At 36.1% G+C, this 22,181-nt stretch overlaps 1 protein-coding gene across 6 annotated transcripts in view; it reads right to left on the minus strand.

Annotated features, from left to right (window-relative positions):
• KIAA0586 overlaps nucleotides 1-22,181 on the minus strand; it is a 121,747-nt gene that overhangs the window by 84,468 nt on the left and 15,098 nt on the right. For 2 of the 6 annotated variants that reach the window (XM_082844039.1, XM_082844035.1), the window contains exons 1-12: nucleotides 21,215-22,034; nucleotides 20,247-20,317; nucleotides 18,473-18,542; nucleotides 17,470-17,539; nucleotides 12,137-12,311; nucleotides 11,184-11,405; nucleotides 8,454-8,607; nucleotides 7,038-7,205; nucleotides 5,691-5,814; nucleotides 1,635-1,767; nucleotides 813-1,030; nucleotides 336-408 (exon numbers count right to left, since the gene is read on the minus strand). In XM_082844039.1, the coding sequence (XP_082700165.1) occupies nucleotides 336-408; nucleotides 813-1,030; nucleotides 1,635-1,767; nucleotides 5,691-5,814; nucleotides 7,038-7,205; nucleotides 8,454-8,607; nucleotides 11,184-11,405; nucleotides 12,137-12,311; nucleotides 17,470-17,539; nucleotides 18,473-18,542; nucleotides 20,247-20,317; nucleotides 21,215-21,470 (1,734 nt within the window). In that variant the 5' untranslated portion in view covers nucleotides 21,471-22,034. Of the gene's footprint in view, nucleotides 1-335; nucleotides 409-812; nucleotides 1,031-1,634; nucleotides 1,768-5,690; nucleotides 5,815-7,037; nucleotides 7,206-8,453; nucleotides 8,608-11,183; nucleotides 11,406-12,136; nucleotides 12,312-17,469; nucleotides 17,540-18,472; nucleotides 18,543-20,246; nucleotides 20,318-21,214; nucleotides 22,066-22,181 lie in introns of those variants that run through there. The other 4 variants (XM_082844037.1, XM_082844038.1, XM_082844036.1 and 1 more) reach the window with 4 other exon arrangements.

Genomic DNA, 22,181 nt, shown 5'->3' on the forward strand with positions numbered 1-22,181 from the left:
TCTAAATCTGCTGTCTTTTTTTTTAAAGGATCCTTTTTTTGTAAGTATACTTCTTTCTTTTCTAAATGCTTTTGCTAAATTTTCTTTCAAATCACTCATATTTTAGTTATTATCCACAATTTTTCAGTTAACAGCCATAATATAATTTATGAGACAAAGCACATGTTAAGTAAAATGAAACTTATTACTAAGTAAGTATAAAGGGTGAGAGAGTGAAATTAAGAATTATCAGTGGACTTAAAAGGAATATTTTGAGAATATGTATGATACTTGTAAATTGTAATAAATGTTATCTCCTAAGAATTCAATTAATTCTTTTTTTTTCCAATACCTACTTGAATTTCTGCAGAAATAGTTTTAATCCAGTTATCTACTGCCTTTCTGATCCGAATCTTCTCTGACACCTCTCTACAAAACAGAAAAAAGAATTTTCTTAAATTAACATTAAAGGTCCTAAGAATAGATCTCTTACCTAGTTTTGAATCTATTGTGTAGCCCAATATCCTTCATCTGAAAATGAAAAACCAATGTTATTAGTTTCATCGAATGTTTGAAAAGCACATGTAGATCACAGAAGAAATGTACCAAGGAGAGAAAAAAACAGGGAAAATTAACATCTGTGAAAAATAATAGCAACATGTACATACCCAAATTCCAACTTTATAATAAGTCCACATGTCAAAGGCAATGAAGAACATTTTCTAAACATTAAAACACACTAAAACAAAATGAAGCACTTAGGAAAAAAAATATGAGAGCCTGTAAACTGGCAGTTTCATAAAAAACCTTGGGAAGCCAACATTCTGTCCTACCTGTTGGTAGATAGAGCATTGATAAATGAATACATGGCAGCTCCATCCTTTGCACGAATAATAGCTTCCAGGTTTTCTTCAAGTACTTTTTTATTGTTTTGTACTCCTCTCAAAATCTTCTCAGCATCTTTCAATATGGATCTCGTATTGGTTATTTGAAGCTTAATGGAATTCTGTGGAAGACCAGCAACCCCTGACACAATCTGAGATTCTTTTGGCTTAAAAGATAAAAAGGCAAGAATGTTAATATGTAAAACATATTAATATTTTAATCCAAATAAGAGCTATTACTATAGTTTGGGACATATACTATGCCAATATAGTCTAAGGAATCAATTTGTCAAATTGAAGAGCTATAAAAGAATACTTGGCAACTAAAGTTTCTTTCCATTTAGAAGCACTAATGTGAATGTTCAGTGAAATGGGGCTGGGAAGCCCACAGCAGTTCGGTGGCCAACAAAAGCTCTATCTGGTGAAGAAAGCTAAAACAAAATAAGAGCAAGTTGGCTCTAGGTAGGCAGAGCAGACAATGTGAACTGGATAAACGAGGGCCATTCACAGTTCCCTTCCGCCTTCCTTCCTCTCCAACAGAAGCTAGAGAGCTACAGGTTGCCATGTGGCTCAGTCTTAGCCAAGGAGCAGTAAGTAGAAATCACTTGATGAGGGCTTTTGGAAAAGTTTTGTAAGGGGAACAGGCTGGGCTGACATGTCTTTCCATGCTTTGTCTTCATCCTTCCTCTTGCTTTCTGTCTTGATAACTTTATTTCTTCGTAATTTTTACCTTTACTAATCATTAATTTTAGTATCTTGCTCCCACCTTACCTGGAGTATGCCATTTGTTTCATTCCTCTTTTGGCCAAGATCATGAAGAATATCATCAGACTTCTGCACAGTCACTTTAGCTGTTCCTAGTTCTTCATAGGAAGGAAATTTCTGAGTGGATAGAGGGTCAATGCTGTAAAAGATTTAAAATTAAAGTTTTCTAAATTGTCATAAGTTCAGTAAACAGTTGATTATATAAATCTTTGATACATCCTTAGTTATATGAATTCTAAATGAGTCTTATTAAAATTGTACAACAGAATTAATCAGTTATGTGATTAAACATATGAAACACCAAAAATTACAAGAAACAAGATTACTCTGGCCAGACTGGCTTAGGAATAGTAGAAAAAGAGCAGGAAAAAGCTAACGTGCAAAAGCACTTCTGGAATGGTGGAGTAAGAATCTCTAAAAATCTACTCCTGTTAAGAGTAAAGAGAACACTAGCAAAAATGGTCAAATCAGCTTTTGCAGAATGCTGGAAATTAAACAAAAGCTTGCAACAACCCAAGGAATATTTAAGTAAGAAAATGGCTGACAAGAACAGCAAGCTCTATGGCATTTTTAACTTGCCCTATTCCCAGAGCCCTTTCCCCAACTCTGTGGTAGCTTTGAACATCAACAGACTCGGGAATTCCCTGGTGGTCCAGTGGGTAAGACTCCATGTTCCCAATGCAGGGGGCCCGGGTTCGATCCCACATGTATGCCACAGCTAAGAAGTCTGCATGCTGCAACGAAGAAGCCTGCATGCAGTAACTAAAAAGGCCGCAAGAAAGATCCCACGTGCCACAACTAAGACCCAGCACAGCCAAAATAAATAAATAAATAGAACATTTTTTAAAAAAAGAAAACCAACAGCCTCACAACCACTAAAAAGTCAGAACGAGTTTGGAGCCCCTCAAAAAGTCCCTTCTCAGGGTTTCTCCTTAGACCTGACTCAGACTTATCTCAGTGAGAAATCCCATCCCCAGGTCATTCTTCGAAAACAGTGCCAATTGTTCAACATCTTAGCTGCCTGAGGGGGTCATGCCAGTTGAGGCAAACAAGAGGGTAAACAATAAACCAAAAATTTGGGGAATGAGATGTCCATGGTGGAGTTCTGAAAAGCTCCAACACGTTACTGGGGATCTAGAAGGTCATGTGCACGTACAGGGCTATGTGCATGCAAAAGAATGACCTAAAAAGGGCCTAATCTTTCACATCTGACTGATCGTGGGCTCTGTGCGAGTAGGAAGTTAAGGTTAAGACAGACTTATAAACTGCTGGAGCACTGAAGGTATGCCCCAACATGTAGATACGCACACACACACACACACACACACACACACACACACACAGCCCCTTGCAAAGACAGGGAGACTTATTCATTCAAAGCAGATAAGGAAATCTCCTTCCAATCATTAGCAGACTTAGCTAACCAAATAGAGACTTGCTACACATGATAAAGAATTAAAATTACAGAATTAGTCCAGGAAAATCACTTAACAAACAGCAACAAATGAACAACAACAATCAGCAATACCAACAAACGCTGGTTGGGGGCGGCAGTTGTTGGAAGAATCTGATTTCCAGAACTGGCACATTAAAATGTCTAATTTTCAACAAAAATGTTGTGAGACACAAAGAAACAGGAAAGTATAACTCAGACACAGGAAAAAGCATAGTCAGTAGAAACTGTCCTTGAGGAAGCCCAAATATTGGACTTACTAGAAAAAGAACATAAATGAGCTACTACAATTAAAAGAAAGTATAAGAATGAAGTCTCAGGAACTCCCTGGTGGTCCACTGGTTAGGACTCCGTGCTTTCACTGCCGAGGGCCTGGGTTCAACCCCTGCTCAGGGAACTAAGATCCTGCAAGCTGCACGACACGGCCAAAAAGAAACCTAAAAGAATGAAGTCTCACCAAAGAATATCAATAAAGATAAAAACTATTTTTAAAAAAATAGAAATTCTGAGAGTTGAAAAATACAATAACTGAAATGTAACATTCACTAGATGGGCTAAACAGCATATTCAAATTGGCAAAAGAAAGAATCAGCAAATTTAAAGATAGATTAATTGAAATTATCCAGTTTGAGGAACAGAAGAAAAAAAGAATGAAAAAAATTAAAAGTCTCTGAGACCTGTGGAACATCATCAAGCATACAACATAGCCCTTGGAGAGAAAAAAAAGGTCATGTGCACTATTTAACTGTGTAAAGAAATAACGGCCAAAAACTTCCCCAATTTAATGAGTATTAATCCACTCATCCAAGAAGATCAACAAAATCTAAGGAGGATAAACTCAAAGAGAGCCACACTTAGCTACATCATAGTCAAATTGTCAAAAGCCTAAGACACAGGGAGAATCCTGAAAGCAGCAAGAGAAAAATAACTAATTATATACAGTTTCCTCAGGAAGATTAACAGCTTACTTCTCATCAGAAATCATGAGGTTTAGAAGGCAGTGAGATGACATATTCACAGCACTAAAAGAAAAAGAGTGTCAACCAAAAATTCTACATCTGGCAAAACTACCCTTCAAAGGTAGAAATTAAGACATTCCTAGATAAACAAAACTGAGAGAATTCATCACCAGCAGACCTACTCTACAGTAAATACTAAAAAGAGTCCCTCAAAGTGAAATAAAAGGACACCACAAACTAACTCAAATCCATGTGAAGAAACAAAGAGTACTGGTAAAAGTTAACTACATAGGTAAATATAAAAGACAGTATTAAATTATTTTTGTTTATAACTCTTTTCTTCTATCGGATTTAAAAGACAACTGCATAAAGCAATAATTATCAAGCTGTATAGACAAACTTATAATGCAAGAAGACATAATTTGTATGACAATAATAGCAGAAAGAAAGGGGGAGGGAATCAATCTATATCAGAGCAAAGGTTTTGAATCCTATAGAAATTAAATTGGTATTAATCCTAACTAGATCATTTTAAATTAAGATGTTAATTGTAATTCCTAGGGCAACCACTGAGAAAATAACTCAAAAAATATAGTAAAAGAAGCAACAAGGGAATGAAAATCTCATACTAGAATATATCTATTTAATAAAAAAAAAAGACATTATGGAGGAATAGTGGAATAAAAAAAGACCTAAGATATAAAAAAACATATAACAACATGACAGACATAAATCTTACTTTATCAGTAATTACATTAAATGTAATGGACTAAAATTGTAATGTCTTCTTATGAGATTATGCAAAATGTGACACGTTTAGTTTTTATTATTGTAGTTTTCATGACATTCAAAAAAAATTATAGTGGCTTAGATTTACTTGACTTTTTAAAAACTCTTTATAATGTAAAGTTTCAAACATACACAAAAGTAGAAAGAATAGTATAATGACCTCTATATACCTTTATTCAACTACAAAAATAACTAACTTATGGCTATTCTCATTTCATTTATACTTCCAACCCAGTTTTCCCCACCCTGCAATGGATTTTTTTAAATTAATTTATTTTATTTTTTTTTTTTATTTTTGGCTGTGTTGGGTCTTCGTTGCTGTATGCGGGCTTTCTCCAGTTGGGGTGAGCAGGGGCTACTCTTCGTTGCGGTGGACCAGCTTCTCATTGTGGTGGCTTCTCTTGTTGCAGAGCACGGGTTCTAGGTGCTCAGGCTTCAGTAGTTGTGACTTGCAGGTTCTAGAGCGCAGACTCAGTAGTTGTGGTGCACGGGCTTAGTTGCTCCACGGCAAGTGGGACCTTCCCGGACCAGGGCTCGAACCCATGTCCCCTGTGTTGGCAGGTGGATTCTTAACCACTGTGCCACCAGGGAAGCCCCTGCAATGGATTATTATTGAAGCAAATCCCAGATATCATTTCATCAGAAATGAATAGTAAATAATCCACAGTTTGAGAAAATTAGATGTATTCATAATTATATTATAGAAAAGAGGAAAGATCTATTAGCAGAAGAAAATAGTAACTAAATCTAAGACAATTTTTAAAAGCAATGTTTTAAATTCACTAAAATTTCTAAAGAAATTTTAAAAATATAAACAAAGCTCTTTTCAATGTAGCTTTTATTCCAATCTCTTGTTTTTACCTGTTTCTCCTCTCAGGATTCCATCCTATTTTTGATCTAGTTAGTAAGTTTTTGTCTGAAGATTCACTTATTCTTGTCAAAGAATCATAGCTATTCAAAATTTGTTCCAATAGTCCTACATTTTCTACAACAGAAGAAATACAATATCATTTTTCAAGTACTAATTCATTTCTCTTTTATATACTATCTCACATATATTTGTACTAAATTAGTTTCATGTGGTGATGACCTACTCAATTTACAATGTAGACTACACATACATTCATCAATAAAACTAAATATTTATAACTCAAGGAAACTATACTGGTAAAATTTTAGGCCTGAATTTATTGCCATCACAGAAAAAAGGAATTTGAACGAGAAGTAACATCATCACAAAGCCCAGTAAACTGTAACTATTTTTTTTTTTTTTTTTTTTGCGGTACGCAGGCCTCTCACTGCTGTGGCCCCTCCCGCTGCGGAGCACAGGCTCCAGACGCACAGGCTCAGCGGCCATGGCCTATGGGCCCAGCCGCTCCGCGGCATGTGGGATCCTCCCGGACCGGGGCACGAACCCGTGTCCCCTGCATCGGCAGGTGGACTCTCAACCGCTGCGCCACCAGGGAAGCCCTGTAACTATTTTTATAAACAGTGAAAGGGAGATTTAACTATTTCTTCACAACAACTATTGGTTGAATCCTCCTTTTAGCCTCATCTTTAATGAGACTACATAACAAACTTTTTTTTTTTTGGTGAGGTTAGTTTATTAATTAAAGATCTTATTATCTTTTAAATTCCTTAAGATTCTTTAAATGTGTCCAAGACAAGACTGGAATGCATTTAAATGACTCCAAAAATGAAAGCTTATATTTAACATTTTTACTTACTTTTACTAGAAAGGCTATATTTTAAGTGTCTATAACAAATTATTATTTCCTGTCACTTATAAAGGTTATTAGCACTTTTTCCAATTGAACACAATAATAAATGTTAAAATTCTCTGAGTTTTAGTATTTAAATTCACACTTAAAAACAATATAAGTAAACATGATAATCAACCTTACCTTCTATAAAGCATTATTTTTTATTTATTAATAACAAATATTTTCATTAAAGGTTTAAGTAATAACATGTTGAAGATAGTCAAAATAATTATAAAGGTATATCTCCAACTCCTTCTACAAAGAACCTAAAGAAGCTTGATTTGCCCAGAAAGTATCATTTAAATACAAATATTAAAAATAGAGATCCTACTTCAGTTACTATAAGGCACATTAGAGAATTATAAATCATGAGTGTGGAAATCTGTTCCTAATTTGAGATGGGTCTAATAAAAGTAGTGGGTGCTAATTATAATTGCTTTATTACCTGTATGACGTGATATCTCCATATTTTCTTTTTTATCCGTAGGATTTTCCCTCTTTGATATTTTATCATCCTTTGAAACAGGTACAGGAGCAAATCTGCGGGGTGCTGGTGTCTCCAAAGGAGATTTCTGTTTATCAAAATTGGTATCTTCAACCTCTATTGAAGGTGCTTCAATAGAAAATAAAGAAAATAATAAATTTAACTTACTTTTTAAAAACATTTAAATTGTAATATTACTCTTCCCCATATTTTAAAAATAAAACAAAAATTATATAGGATACTCAAATTATTAACAAATATATAGAAATAAGTTCATCCTCACTAGAATCAGAAGAATATAAACTATAAACACTTTATACTTATACCTAATAAATAAGAAAAAAATATGACAATATTCAGTGCTATTCAAGTTGTGGTGAAAAATGGCATAGCCAGACACTGCTCGTGGCAATGAAAACTGGTAAGACCATCTGGTGCTAAGTATAGCAAGTCTTAAAATTTTTATATACTTTGATCTAGAGAGATCCCACTTTAGAGTACAAAATACATTAGACAACTATGAACGGTGAGCGTGGAAACCTGAGTTCCGGCTGTAGCTCTGACACTTTCACTCTCAAGCCAGGTGACCTTGAGCAGGCAGTCATAACCTTTCTGGGCTTCATCTTCCTCCCTTTACAACTTAAAAACTGATTCACATCACTTCACAAAAGTTTTGTAAGACCCACTCATTTGGGGGAAACGTAAAGCACCTTGCAAGTATAAGGAACCTTTAACATGTCTGTAATCCAACAATGTTCTAACAAATCAAATGTCGGGAATATTGTACTCCATGGATCTGTATATCATTAAAGGGATAGGCCCTTAATTTTCATTAGTTCATTATTCAAATATCAATAATTTGGAGATACATTTATTGATATAGTTTAAATTCCAAAGGATTAACACAAATAAGCTATGTATTCCTTTGTTTTTATAAAGAGATTTTTAAAATTCCATTAAAATAGACTTGCATTACTAACTCTTTGAAAATATTTAGAAATAGTTTCTAATTGTACTCAGATGGTTTCTCCCCTGACAGAATCAAGAAAACAGCAAATATCCAGTTTGTCAGAAAATTGGTGAATTGATGACAAGCATTTTTGATGCTAGATAAGTAAAATTTTTCTAAATTTATATAGAAGTGCTTCTGACAATTTATGAAAGTTATTAATTAAAACCATTAAGTAGAACATGATCCATAACTTGACTGAACAAGTTTCAAAATAATCTAAAACTTACCTGACCTAAAAAAAAACAAAACCTAATTTTATAAAACAAAGAGTCTCTCACAACCTTGTAAGTAAGTTTTCAGCTTATATACTGCAAAGAACATTCATAGCTGGCATTTTTTATTCATAGAAAACTACATATTTTTACCTTGTTTGCAAGCAAAGGTGTTATGTGAAGATAGATTACTGCTACCAAAATTCAAATGGTCTGGTTTTACAGAATACTTTTCCACTGCTCTAGAAGGGGGCACAGTAACGGGCTGAAAACTACTAGTCTTGAGTGCAGCACTAATGAAGTGAGTCTAGAAAACATAAAATTAATTTGTTAATTTCAAATATCATTTGAAAGAGTTAGATGACAAAATACTTTGAATTTATTAGAAGACTTGAAAACAATCTATTAGATTTAATAAACAATGAAAATACATACATTACATGCAACTATCTACTGCAGCAGCAATGCCACTGGAAGCATATAATAGCACTTGGGTTAAGTCTGGCTCTGCAGTGTGGCCCTGATCATTTAATTTATTCTAAACCTCCGTTTCTTCCTTTTCACCTCAGAGATGGCTCAAGAGACACTGAAGCAGGGTAGGAGAGGACCAGGAAGAAGGGACCCTAGCCCTAGACCTCTACTTAAACCAGAGAATTTAAAACCAAAACATCTCATCTTTTATATCCTGGATGGTAAGATTTTATTTTAATTAAAGGTTTAAAAACCATTGACAGAAAGCACTCAAATAAAATAGTAGCTGCGCATAGTAGCAGCAGTAATTTATGCATTTACGTATAAATGGAAACTATAGTGACAACACAGTTTTAACACTATTAAAACATCTGAAATGTGTAAGTATCTTAACTAATAAAACGGATTTTAAAAGAGTTTTATGCTAGACAAAGAAAAACCGAAAAGATTTATAGTTTTACAGAATTCTTAAAAGTGTGTTGAGATCACTCTTCAAAAAGAATTTCATTTCATTAAGCCTTAACTGAACTACTAAAATACTCACTGAAAGTTCAATTTTCTCTGTAGTTATAGGCTTTATAAATAAGATGTCTGAATTAGCAAAGATTCCATTCTTCCAAAATCAGAAAGTTAATAAATTATGCGTTTATTTATGGAAGGATAAATGAATGGCAGGCACCTAGAACTACCTTAAAAAAACTCAATGTGCTTTTCAAATGTGTCATCTCATTCTATCCTGAACCAAAAATATTTTCTAGGTAAAGAAATCAAGGCTCAGAGAAGCAAAGTTACCTGTAGACTGGGGACCAGCACTCTGATAGGCCCACTCCTAGCCTCTCCAGATGACATGCTGCATACTCAATTTTAGCAATGTATGGAGTACTTAGTAAAACTTTATTTTATATGCCCATAATCATTCCAATAAAAATAATATCTTAATCCCATGAAAATTTCAAGACAAGCTCTATTAGGAAGTCTTGAAAATAATAGGACATTAGCGTTCACTCTGTGATCTTATATTGAGCTATGATAAGCTTATTTTTATATATTCTTCTGAATGTTATATTTTAATTTTATTTTTAAAAGTTTTTAAACTGCATACTAAGTAGGGAAAAAAAGTAAATTAAAACCAATGCAGGGCTTCCTTGGTGGCGCAGTGGTTACGAATCTGCCTGCAGGGGCTTCCCTGGTGGCGCAGTGGTTGAGAGTCCGCCTGCCGATGCAGGGGACACGGGTTCGTGCCCTGGTGCGGGAGGATCCCGCAAGCCGCGGAGCGGCTGGGCCCGTGAGCCATGGCCGCTGGGCCTGCGCGTCCGGAGCCTGTGCTCTGCAATGGGAGAGGCCACAACAGTGAGAGGCCCGTGTACCGCAAAAAAAAAAAAAAAAAAAAGAATCTGCCTGCAAATGCAGGGGACACGGGTTTGAGCCCTGGTCCGGGAAGATCCCACATGCCATGGAGCAACTAAGCCCATGCACCACAACTACTGAGTCTGAGATCTAGAGCCCGCGTGCCACAACTACTGAGCCCATGTGCCACAACTACTGAAGCCCACGTGCCTAGAGCCTGTGCTCCGCAACAAGAGAAGCCACTGCAATGAGAAGCCCATGCACCGCAACGGAGAGTAGCCCCAGCTCGCCGCAACTAGAGAAAGCCCGCGCCCAGCAACGAAGACCCAACACAGCCAAAAATAAATAAATAAAATAAATAAATTTATTTTAAAAAACCCAATGCATTTACGATGCTGGTCATTCACTCATTCAAAAAGAAAGTATACTGAGTACCTGAGTGCTGGGTAGTATCCCAGGACTTAGAAATTCCAAAATAAATAAGAAACTATACTATCAGCTCTCTGTGAGGATAATTCTTCTTTTTATAATAGCCCAGTGCCTCATATTCAAAAGGCATAAGAATATTCATTCTTTTTAATTAAGTAAATGTAGAAGCAAATAAGTATACTAGGTGGTTCTCATCCAAGGGTGTGCAACAGAATCATTAGAGAGCTTTCAAGGATTCCCAGACCCCATCTGAGACCTGCTGTCTCAGACTTTCTGAGAGGTACAAGCACGTGTATATTTATAAAGCTCTCCAAGTGAGTCTGATGCACATTCCCAGGCTAAGAGCCACTGATGTAAACAAAAAACTGCAATGCAATAAATGCCCTTTAAAAACACCGTCAACGGAAATACCACAAAAGAAGGAAAAGCCAACTATAAGGAGAGGTCTCACAGAGCTAGACGTCTGAACTAGAACATGCAGAGTTACCCCATAGAGGAAAAGAATTCTGAACAAAAGCAAATCATTATTTAAGAACTAAAACTGTTACAATCTCCTGAGCTATTGCAATAATCAATGAATATTAGCTTAGAGATCCACGTGATAAAAGGTCATGGAATGTGTAATCCCTTTATTACCTGAATATCTATTTGTTGTTGCTGCAGTTTTTCAAGATGCCTAATGTACTGCTCCATAAACACATTCATTTGCTTTCCATGATCACGGCAGTGTAGTTTCTCATGTTTATTCTGAATGGTTGTCTGCTGCTCTGTAACGCGTTGTAGCTGTTTATCAGTCTCCTGTAACTTATTGAGTAATTCTGTAACAGTATTGACCTTTGATTCCAACTCACTCTGCACCTAAAACAGTAAAAATATCCAAAGATATCAAAAATATGCTCAATTACTAGAAAGATTATATAAAGTGATTGGTATTGAGAAATTATCAAACCAAATTTCTGATGATTTTATGCCTTTATTTTTAGAATCACAGAAATAAAAGGCAGAAGATAGTTATCCTTAAGTAGATCTTTTCTCTCATAAAAAATAACAAATTTGTCACATACAATTTTTATTTCTTAAGTGGAAATTAAATACTTAATGGAAATTAAAAATACTTAAATGGAAATTAAAAAGAAGGAAATAGCAAAACAAAGTAGCTTTCGATACTTCACTAATCTGAGGCTGAGTTAGGTCAGCAGTCTTGGCTCTCCCCCTATTGGCTCTAAGACCTTATTGCTGACTCTGACCTGTTTCTCATTTTTCCCATTTACAAACTGAGGGGTTTGGCACAGATGGTCTGTATGGTCCCTTCTAGCTCTAAAATAAGGATGACCAAACATCCCAGGTACCCAGGACTGAGGGGTTCCCAAGATGATATTTTTCAGTGCTAAAACTAAGAAAGTCCAGGATTTTCTAGAACTAACACAGGGATGAGAGATAAATCTCACAACTTCTGAGAAATAATTCACAACTACAGACAGCAATATCCCTAGCCAATGGCTGGACACAACCATTACAGAATCAGTTTCTAATAAACATTTTTACATTTTACAAAGTAGTAATGACTATCTGGGAAGAAACAGATATACTTTTATCAGTGGAGCTGCTGTTGCAATGGCGGCAGCAGTTGCTGCAGCCACAGTTGCAGCTGAATCAATTCCACTGGGTGAAGTTCTACTCTCCTGAATAATAGGGTCCTTTTCTGCGCTGGCATCTTCTAAAAGCTGTACCTTTACCTCCTTAAAGACAGGCATGCTTTGAGCTCTGTAAATAAAAAAGGAATAAAATCTATTCAGTAATCTCTACTGAACCATTAGAAGAAATACCTACAAGTGGTAATCTGCTGCAGGTGAGTTTTCTTGATTTTTTTAATTTAAATCCCTATTTTTCACTATCAGCATCTTATCAGTCATTTGGTTAATGAAATCTATTAAGGCTCAGGTCACTACACACTAAAGAAATAAAAAGGTAATTCCTTGAAGGCACTGATATTTCAGAAAATATGACTTATGCATGTGGAAAAGACATGGGCACAATTACAATGATTTATAGTCAAGAAGTACAAATTTATAACATGCAGAAAAGGCTCTAAGAATTTAGGTATCAAGTTTTACTCCCAAAGTAAGACAACCCAAGAGGGATCGTTAAAACTGCTGAAAAGAATTTTTAAAATTCTAACTCATTTAGATTTAATAAATGTCACCTAGTTTATTAAAATGGGCACAAAATACACTACTAAGCAGTCTGGATTAAAAATGAGTCCAGAAAATAGATACATATTCACAGTAAGGCATTTAACTAAACACCTAAAAAAAAAAAAAAAAGACTGGTCAATTTTGTGCTGTATTTGGCCTAAAAGAAATCAATGAAAGAAAACACTGACAAAACTGAAGACTCCCTAAGGTAAGTCTAAGTAAAATCAACAGGAATGAGCTCCATCTCCAGCTGCTGAATTTCCACCCTTTGATTTTTCTTTTTATTTTTTTTGCGGTACGCGGGCCTCTCACTGTTGCGGCCTCTCCCGTTGCGGAGCACAGGCTCCGGACGCGCAGGCTCAGCGGCCATGGCTCACGGGCCCAGTCGCTCCGCGGCATGTGGGATCTTCGCGGACCGGGGCCCGGAACCCGTGTCCCCTGTATCGGCAGGCGGACTCTCAACCACTGAGCCACCAGGGAAGACCCCCATCCTTTGATTTTTGAAGAAGGCCACAGAGCTCTTAAACTTACTCCTCATTGATGTTGCCTCATTTCTATTAAGGGCATCATTTTTCTCTCATTCTCAAAATTTTGAAGTTAACTTCTCTATCCTCGTTTACCTTCTCATGCCCAGCTGAGTCATCAGGTTTTGTCAATTATTTCATCACAATTGCAGGACTAGTGTCATGGAATTATGGAGGTAGGGGGAACCCAGTAGCCCATCTTTCCTAATTTTCACATCAAGAAACTGAGGTCCATAGAGGTAACGGGATTTACTTGATCATATCACAGAACTAGTAAGTAGCTGAGTTAGGACCAGTTCCCAGAGATCGTCCCATAACACCAAGCTTTCTCTCTCAAACAGCACTTCTCCCTTCAGACTTCTGCTCTAGTACAAACCATCATCTCTAGCCAACTATTTCATTCTTCCCATTTCTAATTGCTTAAAAACTCTCCAAACACATTTTCCCACCATTCAAAAATCTAAAATCATTCCTTATAGACAACTGAATAGGCTACTTTCCTGTTTGGCCTTCCACACACTCCATCCTCTGGCCCTGCCCTATACACCCTGCACTTTTCCTCCCAAAACCACCTCTTCCTGAGTCACACTGCTCTCACTGACTATGCCATGCCACTCCCACAGCTGACTCCATGCTTTTTCTCACTCTCTCAACCTTCTTCACCTAACTTACTCTATCCTTCTAAAGATACAACAAAAGCCTTACCTTTTTCAATAAGCCTGCTCTCATAACATTTCCTCTTGATCTTTCCATTCATTAATTACTTTTGCATTTACTTCCTATACCACACAACTGAGGCTTGACAGTCAGCCATCCTATGGTTTAAATGTCTGTACAGAACAGTTTAACAATGTATTGAATGTTTCCTCTCACAGCTCTAAACATGCATTCCTCCATATATCTACCTATTCTCTCCCCAGCCAAGCTCTAAGTAACCTGGGGTGGGGGGCCGGGGACTTCTTTTATACCAAACAGCAACTAAGAAAGAGCACATAGTAGGTGCTCAATATATATTTAGCTGACTGAGTGGTATACTAAGAAAATGTAATTCAGATAATCTGTATCTTTTAGAATTTCTGTCTGAAGTCTGAATGTGATTTACCCTTTAAGATCTTTCATTCTACTTTAATACATTAAATTGACCAACAAGAAAAATAACATTATAAGGCTAGACATCAACTTCTTTATAGGCTTTAAAATTTTATTTTTTCCAATTATCAAATTAATAAATGCTCAATGTAGCAAATGAGCTTCTAAGTGTAAAGAACTAGAAAAAATGCACATAACTCTCCCATTCAGAAGAAACTGTTTCCTTCTAGTCTTTTTCTAGAACTTTCTTCTTTATTCCTAAATCCTCTGAATCCGGCATCTATCCCAATGCTACACCGAAACTGCTCTTACCAAGGCCATTAATACCTCGTCTTGCTCAATTCAATGGACACTTTTCAGTCCTTATCTTTCTTTACCTCTGAGCAGCTATCAAACTTAGAACCTCATTTCCCTTGGTTTTGTTAAGACCATACTCTCTTACACCTCTGGATAAACTTTCTGAGTAACATTTAGAAGCCACATTGCTTTCTTTGCACATCTCTTAAAGGTTTGGTTTTCTCAGAGCCCTACCCTATGCCATCTCTTTTCACTCTCACACTCCCACCGAGTCACTTCAGTCACTTCCAGAGCTTAGACTACTATCTACATACAGATGACTTATGGATTTCTAGCTTAGACCCCTTTTGTAAATTTGACCTTTATATTCAATTTCCTATCAGACATTTTTCACCTGGATGTCTCATAGGTACCTCAAACCCCTGCTTACGTCTAAAATGAAATTTATTCCCCCAAGGCTTCCATTTCTTAATGAATACTACTACTGACTATGCATTTATACAAGCTAAAAATCTAGGATCCATCCTTAGCTCCTTCCTCACTCTCACATCTAAGCAGCAATTCCTGTCAATTCTATCTCCAGATCATCTTCCAAACCTGTGTACTCCTCTACAGCCCAGCATGATTCCCACCCTCACATTCCACCACTCCCCAATGTACTCAGGACCAATCTAATTCATCTCTTTAAAAGATTCCTGAAAAATTCATAGTCAACTGGTTTCCTGGACTCCAGTCCAGTCCTCTTCCAATCCATTTTTTCATAACTACCTGAGTGAGCCTTTTAAGAAAAATATATGACACTTAAAAACTTTTAAATGATTTGCTGTTTCTCTTTAAGTCCAAACTTCTTTAAAGTAGTTTATAACCTCACCCCTTGCTTACCTCTCCAGCCACATGTAAGGACATTCTACCCTTGTTCTAGACACTCTGGACAGACTCTTCATTCCTCAAAGGCTCCAGCTGATTACCTTTTATCACAGCTTTACAGCATATTATAGTAGCAAATAGGGCAGATTTTCCATCATTCCATTTCTGTTTCTCCAAAATTAGCTATTCTCAACTGTGCGCATTCTAGATGTATGTATTCTTAACAGTATGTGTATATATTCTCAATTTGTGTGTCCTTCCAAGTAAATTTTAGAATCACTTTGCCAAATTCCATCCACCATTCTCAAAAAAAAAAAAATTCAAGTGACACTAACTACAGCAAAATCTCTCTTAACCCAGTATGAGAGTCATTTTATATTTCTGACTCAATTATTATTCTCTACATTGCAATGACCTTCTCAGAGGCCCTTCCTAGTTTTTTTGTTTTTTGCTTTTTTAAAAAAATTCTGTGCATCCATCCTGAAATGGGGAGAGATCTACTGTGAACAGATAAGAGGCGTAGTGTTCACAGTTACCTCTCACTGTCCACTTGTATATAAACAACTTCTCCCTCTCAGATCTGAGAGTTCTGACTTGAAGGCAAGTTGATAAAGTCCCCATTATGGTTGCAAGCAGCCACTTCCACCTGGGGTCAGCTGGATGGAAATGGTAATCACTTTCTCTCCAAATGAGTCAGATGTAGTCTGCAATTTTTAGTTCAAGTATAGAATTTGGGAGACTGCACTACTCCCTCATGCCCTTACTTTTGCCTTTTCTTATATATTTACAAATCCCAGAATGCAATTTACCATCCAAATTCTCCTCCTAACCACCATATCACATATTGGGAACTGGAGGCTGATCAAATGTAAAAGGGAAAAGCACCATTAAGCAAAACAACCAGTTGTGAAACTCTGGCTGGCTCAGATCACACCCTTGTAGTTTGGAGGTAATATTTATTTCGTTAGTGTTTCCCAGAGTATAATATGTATACCATGGATAACTATAGGTGAAAAAGAATAAACTTTATCTTAAAAGTTATATACTTATTTTCATTGTATTATTAGAAATACCAACTTTCCACTTATAGAAGTAATCTAAAATTTCCTTTTTGAATAAAATGAGAGTTCAAAAGTAAGTAAACATTTTTCCTATTTTCTAAGGGGCGTCCCAGGCTGCTCTGGTTTAGGAGTAGAATACATTTAGCCTAAGAATATGTATCTCATTCCACCGCCACTAATGATAAAAAAAAAAAAATTCCTCCAGTGATATATTCTTTCATGTTTAGCATGGTGCTGTTGTCAGGGTTGGTTCTGTATTTCACTGGCATTAAAGATAAAGTTGGGAGGAAGCATTTGAATAGAGCAGTAGCCACATTCCCCTTCACTCCATCCAGATGCTAAGCTTGTCCCTTTCTCAAATCTTAACCAGAAAAAGTCTAAATGTCCTTTGATAGTAAGTAGTAAGTATTATATATTTGGAACTACTTGACTACTGCTATAAGCAGTATAGTGAGGTGACTAAGAGAGGACTCTAAAGACAGACTACCTGGGTTTGAATCCCAGCCCAGTGAATACTTGCTAAATGACTTTGGGAAAATCAATCCCTCTCTACCTCAGTTTCCTTACCTATAAAATGGGGATTCTGTATAATTGGGATAGTAATGGAATCTATTTCATTGGATTTTGAGAGAATTCAATGAGTTAATGCACATAAAGTGCTTAGAACAATATATCTTCAATAATAATAATAATAATTAACAGCCACTGAGTATTTTACACATGCCCAGCACCATGAAAAATGCTTTATACATATTATCACATATATATATTTCACACATTGGAAAAAAAAAAACTTTTTCCTAGGTGCAAAGTATAAATAAAGCTGATTTTAGAGAACCATATAGAAACACAAGAAATGGCCCACCTATTTTCTGTAAATGAAACTTACTTTTGTTTTAAAACTGCTCTTAGAGCATCTTTCTGTCCCATAGTGTACTGAGAAATAAAGATGTCATTTGCTGCAAAATCAAAACACAAAAATATACTTTAGATTTCTGAAAATTTATTAAATTTTGATAAGCTACTCAAAGAAAAACTTTTTTAACTAAAAAAAATGTTTGGGGATTCAGCAATATGACCTTTCAATTTAAAAAGGTAAGGAACACATTAAATGACTGAGTAATAATAGTTATAACCCTAGACTGTAGGAAAAAAATTGTGTAAAAACACCTGGGGCCAAATTAGAGACATTTGTTCAAACTCTAACAATAAAACTGCTTAGATGAAAATAAAACCAACTACTTTTTAACTGTCATTAAATAAATTTTTTCAATGCATATTTTAATCTATTATCTTACCAAAGACTATACAAAACTTGAATTCAGCATGTATAAACAGGTATCAAATACCAAACCTATGCAATATGTTGGCAATAATAAAAGTATCCTTACTGTTACAAACCATTTTCTGGACTTTAGAGATTCCATTAGTAGCTTACTTTGGAAGGAAAAACTAATTAAAAATGAAAATAATAAGAAAAAACTGTAAGGCTGTTTAATGAATATCTGAAAAGAAAAATCAATGTCTAAAAATCTAAAATTCTATCCTTACCAAGGAAATTCTTACACGTTACAACATAAATGAACCATGAAGACATGCTAAGTGAAATAAGTCAGTCACCAAAGGACAAAAACTGTATGATTCCATATATATGAGGTATAGTGGAATTTATAGAGACAGAAAGTAGAATGGTGGGAGGGGGAATACAGTTAGTATTTGATGAGTACAGAGTTTCAGTTGGGGAAGATGAAAAGTTCTGGAGATGGACGGTGGTGATGGCTGCACAATATGAATATACCTAATGCTACAGAACTGTACACTTAAAAATGGTAAAGATGGTAAATTTTATGTTATGTATGTTTTACCAAAAAAAATCAAATCTATCCTTTTACCTTTTTGTCTGTTGTTCTCTTCTGTTTTATCCAAAGGCAACACTTGCACTGCAACATCTTTAGAAAAATCCTTTAAGATATGAAAGGAAGAAATGAAAGGCTAAATAAACTTTATGATTTATTATTTATCAATTACCATTTACTAGCCATGTGACTACTGTGCCCTGGGAGGACAGGACTGTGTGTTTTATATGCTTAATTCCCAGCACCACCATAATGCTTAGGTACCTTGAAGCTACTCAAAGATTTGTTGAATGAGTAATGAGCTGTCATCAAGTGAACGAATGGGTAAGTGAACAAGCAAGCAACTGTGACCTTGAAATTCAGATTCAAATCCTGATTTGGTACTCTCAGCAGAGCAACTTATGTAACATCTCAGTGGCTATAGTTAAATGTGAAAATGTGATTCACTGTGAATCAAATGAAGTTCGTAAGGATGGTCAACGCATGGCACAATATCACAAATTAATCACAGTATTCTTTGTCACTAAGCTATAATGTGGTCTCAGAAGACTTCATTATATAAGTGACATCTACTGGCAAATAGCTTTCTGCTCACATGTGTAACCCTAGACTTCGTTTCTAAGATTCTATTCAGTGCCAAGACACCATGACTTTTTAAGTACTAGGTTCAGTCAACATTGCTTCATCTTCCTTACACACACATTTTTTTTCCCTGCTAAATCATTAAAGGGAAAAGAGAAAATCATAAAAGAAAACTGATCCAAGCTATCTGCTGATAACAGGTGTTAACTTCCTAAAAATAGCCAATGAGGCTAACAATACAGTAGAATGTATCTGGGAAATTAATGTAAAGAACTCCCACAAATCCGTTAGAAAAAGCACAGCACATAAATATGTAATTCACAAAAGAGTAAATACAGGTGGCAATATAAATGAAAAAAATTTCCCCTCCACTAATAATAAAAGAAATAGAAAATAAAACAATGAGATGCCTTTTTCACCTATCAAAATGGCAGGGGTTTTTTTGGTTTAATTTTAATGCTTCGTATAAATAAAGACGGGGAGAAATAACCCCACTAATTCTTACTCATGACCTTGCTGGAGAATATATATTGATACAGTTTTTCTGGAGGCAATTTAGAAACATTGCAAAAAAACGTGCATAATCTTTTATCTAATAATTTTACACCTAGAAATTAATACAAGGAAATGAGCTAGGATATATACCAGAATGTTCATCACCTGCTTGTTTACATTATAAAAAACGGGGAAAAAAACCTTAATGTCAAATGACAGGAATATGAACAAATAAACTTTGGTACATACATACACTGAAATTCTGTGAACCCATTAAAAGTTCCTAGGAAAGGCGCCTGGTGGCGCAGTGGTTGAGAGTCCGCCTGGCGATGCAGGGGACATGGGTTCGTGCCCCGGTCCGGGAAGATCCCACATGCCGCGGAGCGGCTGGGCCCATGAGCCATGGCCGCTGAGCCTGCGCGTCCGGAGCCTGTGCTCCGCGGCGGGAGAGGCCGCAGCGGTGACAGGCCCGCGTACCGCAAAAAAAAAGAAAAATAAAGTACACAAAAGGCTTCAGAATAGTTTGAATGATATATAATTTACACCTCACTTTTTTTTTATTATGTTGTTACGGCTGCTTTACCTTTACCTTACAGTTTGTAAAAACATTTCTTTGGTAAATGCAATTTAAATAAAAACAAGGTCTGTTGCTAATCAAACAAAATTTTAAAAAGCATTATTTGCCAATACTTAAAATTTTAACATGAGCATAATTAAGAATTCTTTCGCTTACACTTTCTGACACAGTGGGATTTTCTAATGGAGGCTGCTGATAATTTCTGGCAGAAGTTAAGTCTGATGAACCTAACAAAATAAAGGAATCAATTTTAGTGATTTTTAAATCAGGATGTTACCTTTTGAAACTGTACAAATATAATTCAAGAACTATAAACTCCATATTAATGCAATTAATTAAATTGGAAGCCACTCTTCATGCAAAAATCTTAAAATGTACTTAAATATATCCTGATGAAGTTTTTCACATCTGATATTTTGGAAAATAAGGGCTCAGAACTGACAATCAAATGAGATAAGTATAAAATGTTATAAAATATATCATTACACTATTGGATTTGGACAAACTATGGGTACAATCATTTGTCAGGAATAAAACATGCGCATGATATAAAAGCCTGATTTAACAGCAGGCCTATGTTATGCTGTACCCCTCAAAAGCAGCACTATAAAAGCTGCTTTATTCTTTTGTTTTTTGCGCTTATATTCATTAATTTGATTACCAGTGAAGTGGGTAAAACGTATGCTATCTTCACTTTCAGGGAGCTCCAGACAAGTGAATTGGGACATGGAAGCCATCAAAATGCAGAAATTGTGCTTTTCTACTATCCAAACAGAAGGTAAAAAGCCAGCACTACTGGTGAAAAGTAAGCACATCACACTACCTGAGTGTGTCCATCACAGTTGTGGACAAGAACAGTGTGCCAAAAACACGCAAAGAAAAAACAAAATACAAAATGTTTTATTCATTCTATCTATTCAGTATTATTCGATGTAGACTGTGGGTACCTGGCCATTTTCCCAGGAAAAGGGGTCACTTTTCAAACGCCTGTACAAACTAGACATATATTTAGGAATTTAATCATCAAAAGTCCTCTAAATTTTGAAACACAAAAAACGAAATGAAAATAAAGACTAAAGATTTACAGAAGTGAAAACTGGTTGAAACTATTCGGAATCACATACCACATAACGTTCCATTCAAGCTCTTCCCAGTTCTAACAGGAAGACGTTTATTTGCAGACAACGCTGGAGGAACACGGCACAACTCATCCTTCAGCAAAGGCGAATTATCTCCCTGATTTGGAGAAATTACCTCACGAAGTCTCCTCGCTGGTATTTTAACCTTTTTTTTCTTTTCCGGGCTAAACTCAGAGCCTTTCATATTACTGGTAACAAAACTAGTCCCACAATTATGAACAGAATTTTCTTCTGGGTCCATTAAACTTCAGAACAAAATTTTCACCGCTTTGAGGATTTCGGGGGGGCAGGGGTAGGGGAGAAGAAATAAAGTGGGAGTATGATAAAGAAAACGTGAATTTCAAGTGATTTTGAAACATGCAGTCATCAACTTTTAAATAAAACGTCTAAAGAGACTATGCACAAAGCTAGAAATTTCAATTTGGTATTTAATCCAGGATTAGAGACGACTAGAACATATTTACCCATTAATCCCACTCAGTCTATTAATGCACCATGCCAATGAATCTGAAAGTGAGGATGACAAGAGAATGACCGCATAAGCAATAATAACAATAACAGAGCACTCCCCAACCGGAGAGATGGCAGTGCAAAACCTACCAGATGTGGAGGCGGAGTTAAAATTTGAGAAGAGGGAGTCAAGCAGGTAAAACCGAAATGCTATTTTTTTCAAAATCACCCACATAAGAAGCTTAATAGCTTTCTTCAGCCAAAGAGTCTTACACACCCCTCCAGAAGCAACCATCAGACACCTAAATTCACCCCTCTGCGTCTTCCGAACCCTCGGCAACACCGGAGTCACGGGTCTAAGCTGACAACAGCTTCAGTTAGCCGCGGGTCAACACCTACTTCCCTTTAAACCCGCCCTTCAGACACAACACGCATGCGCGCCATGAAATCGTCCAACCAAAAAGCTAAACGCTCTCCGGTGCTCTTCCATCCCTCTCCGGGT

Source organism: Leucopleurus acutus (assembly GCF_964270905.1).
Source record: "Leucopleurus acutus genome assembly, chromosome: 1".
Taxonomy (NCBI): domain Eukaryota; kingdom Metazoa; phylum Chordata; class Mammalia; order Artiodactyla; family Delphinidae; genus Leucopleurus; species Leucopleurus acutus.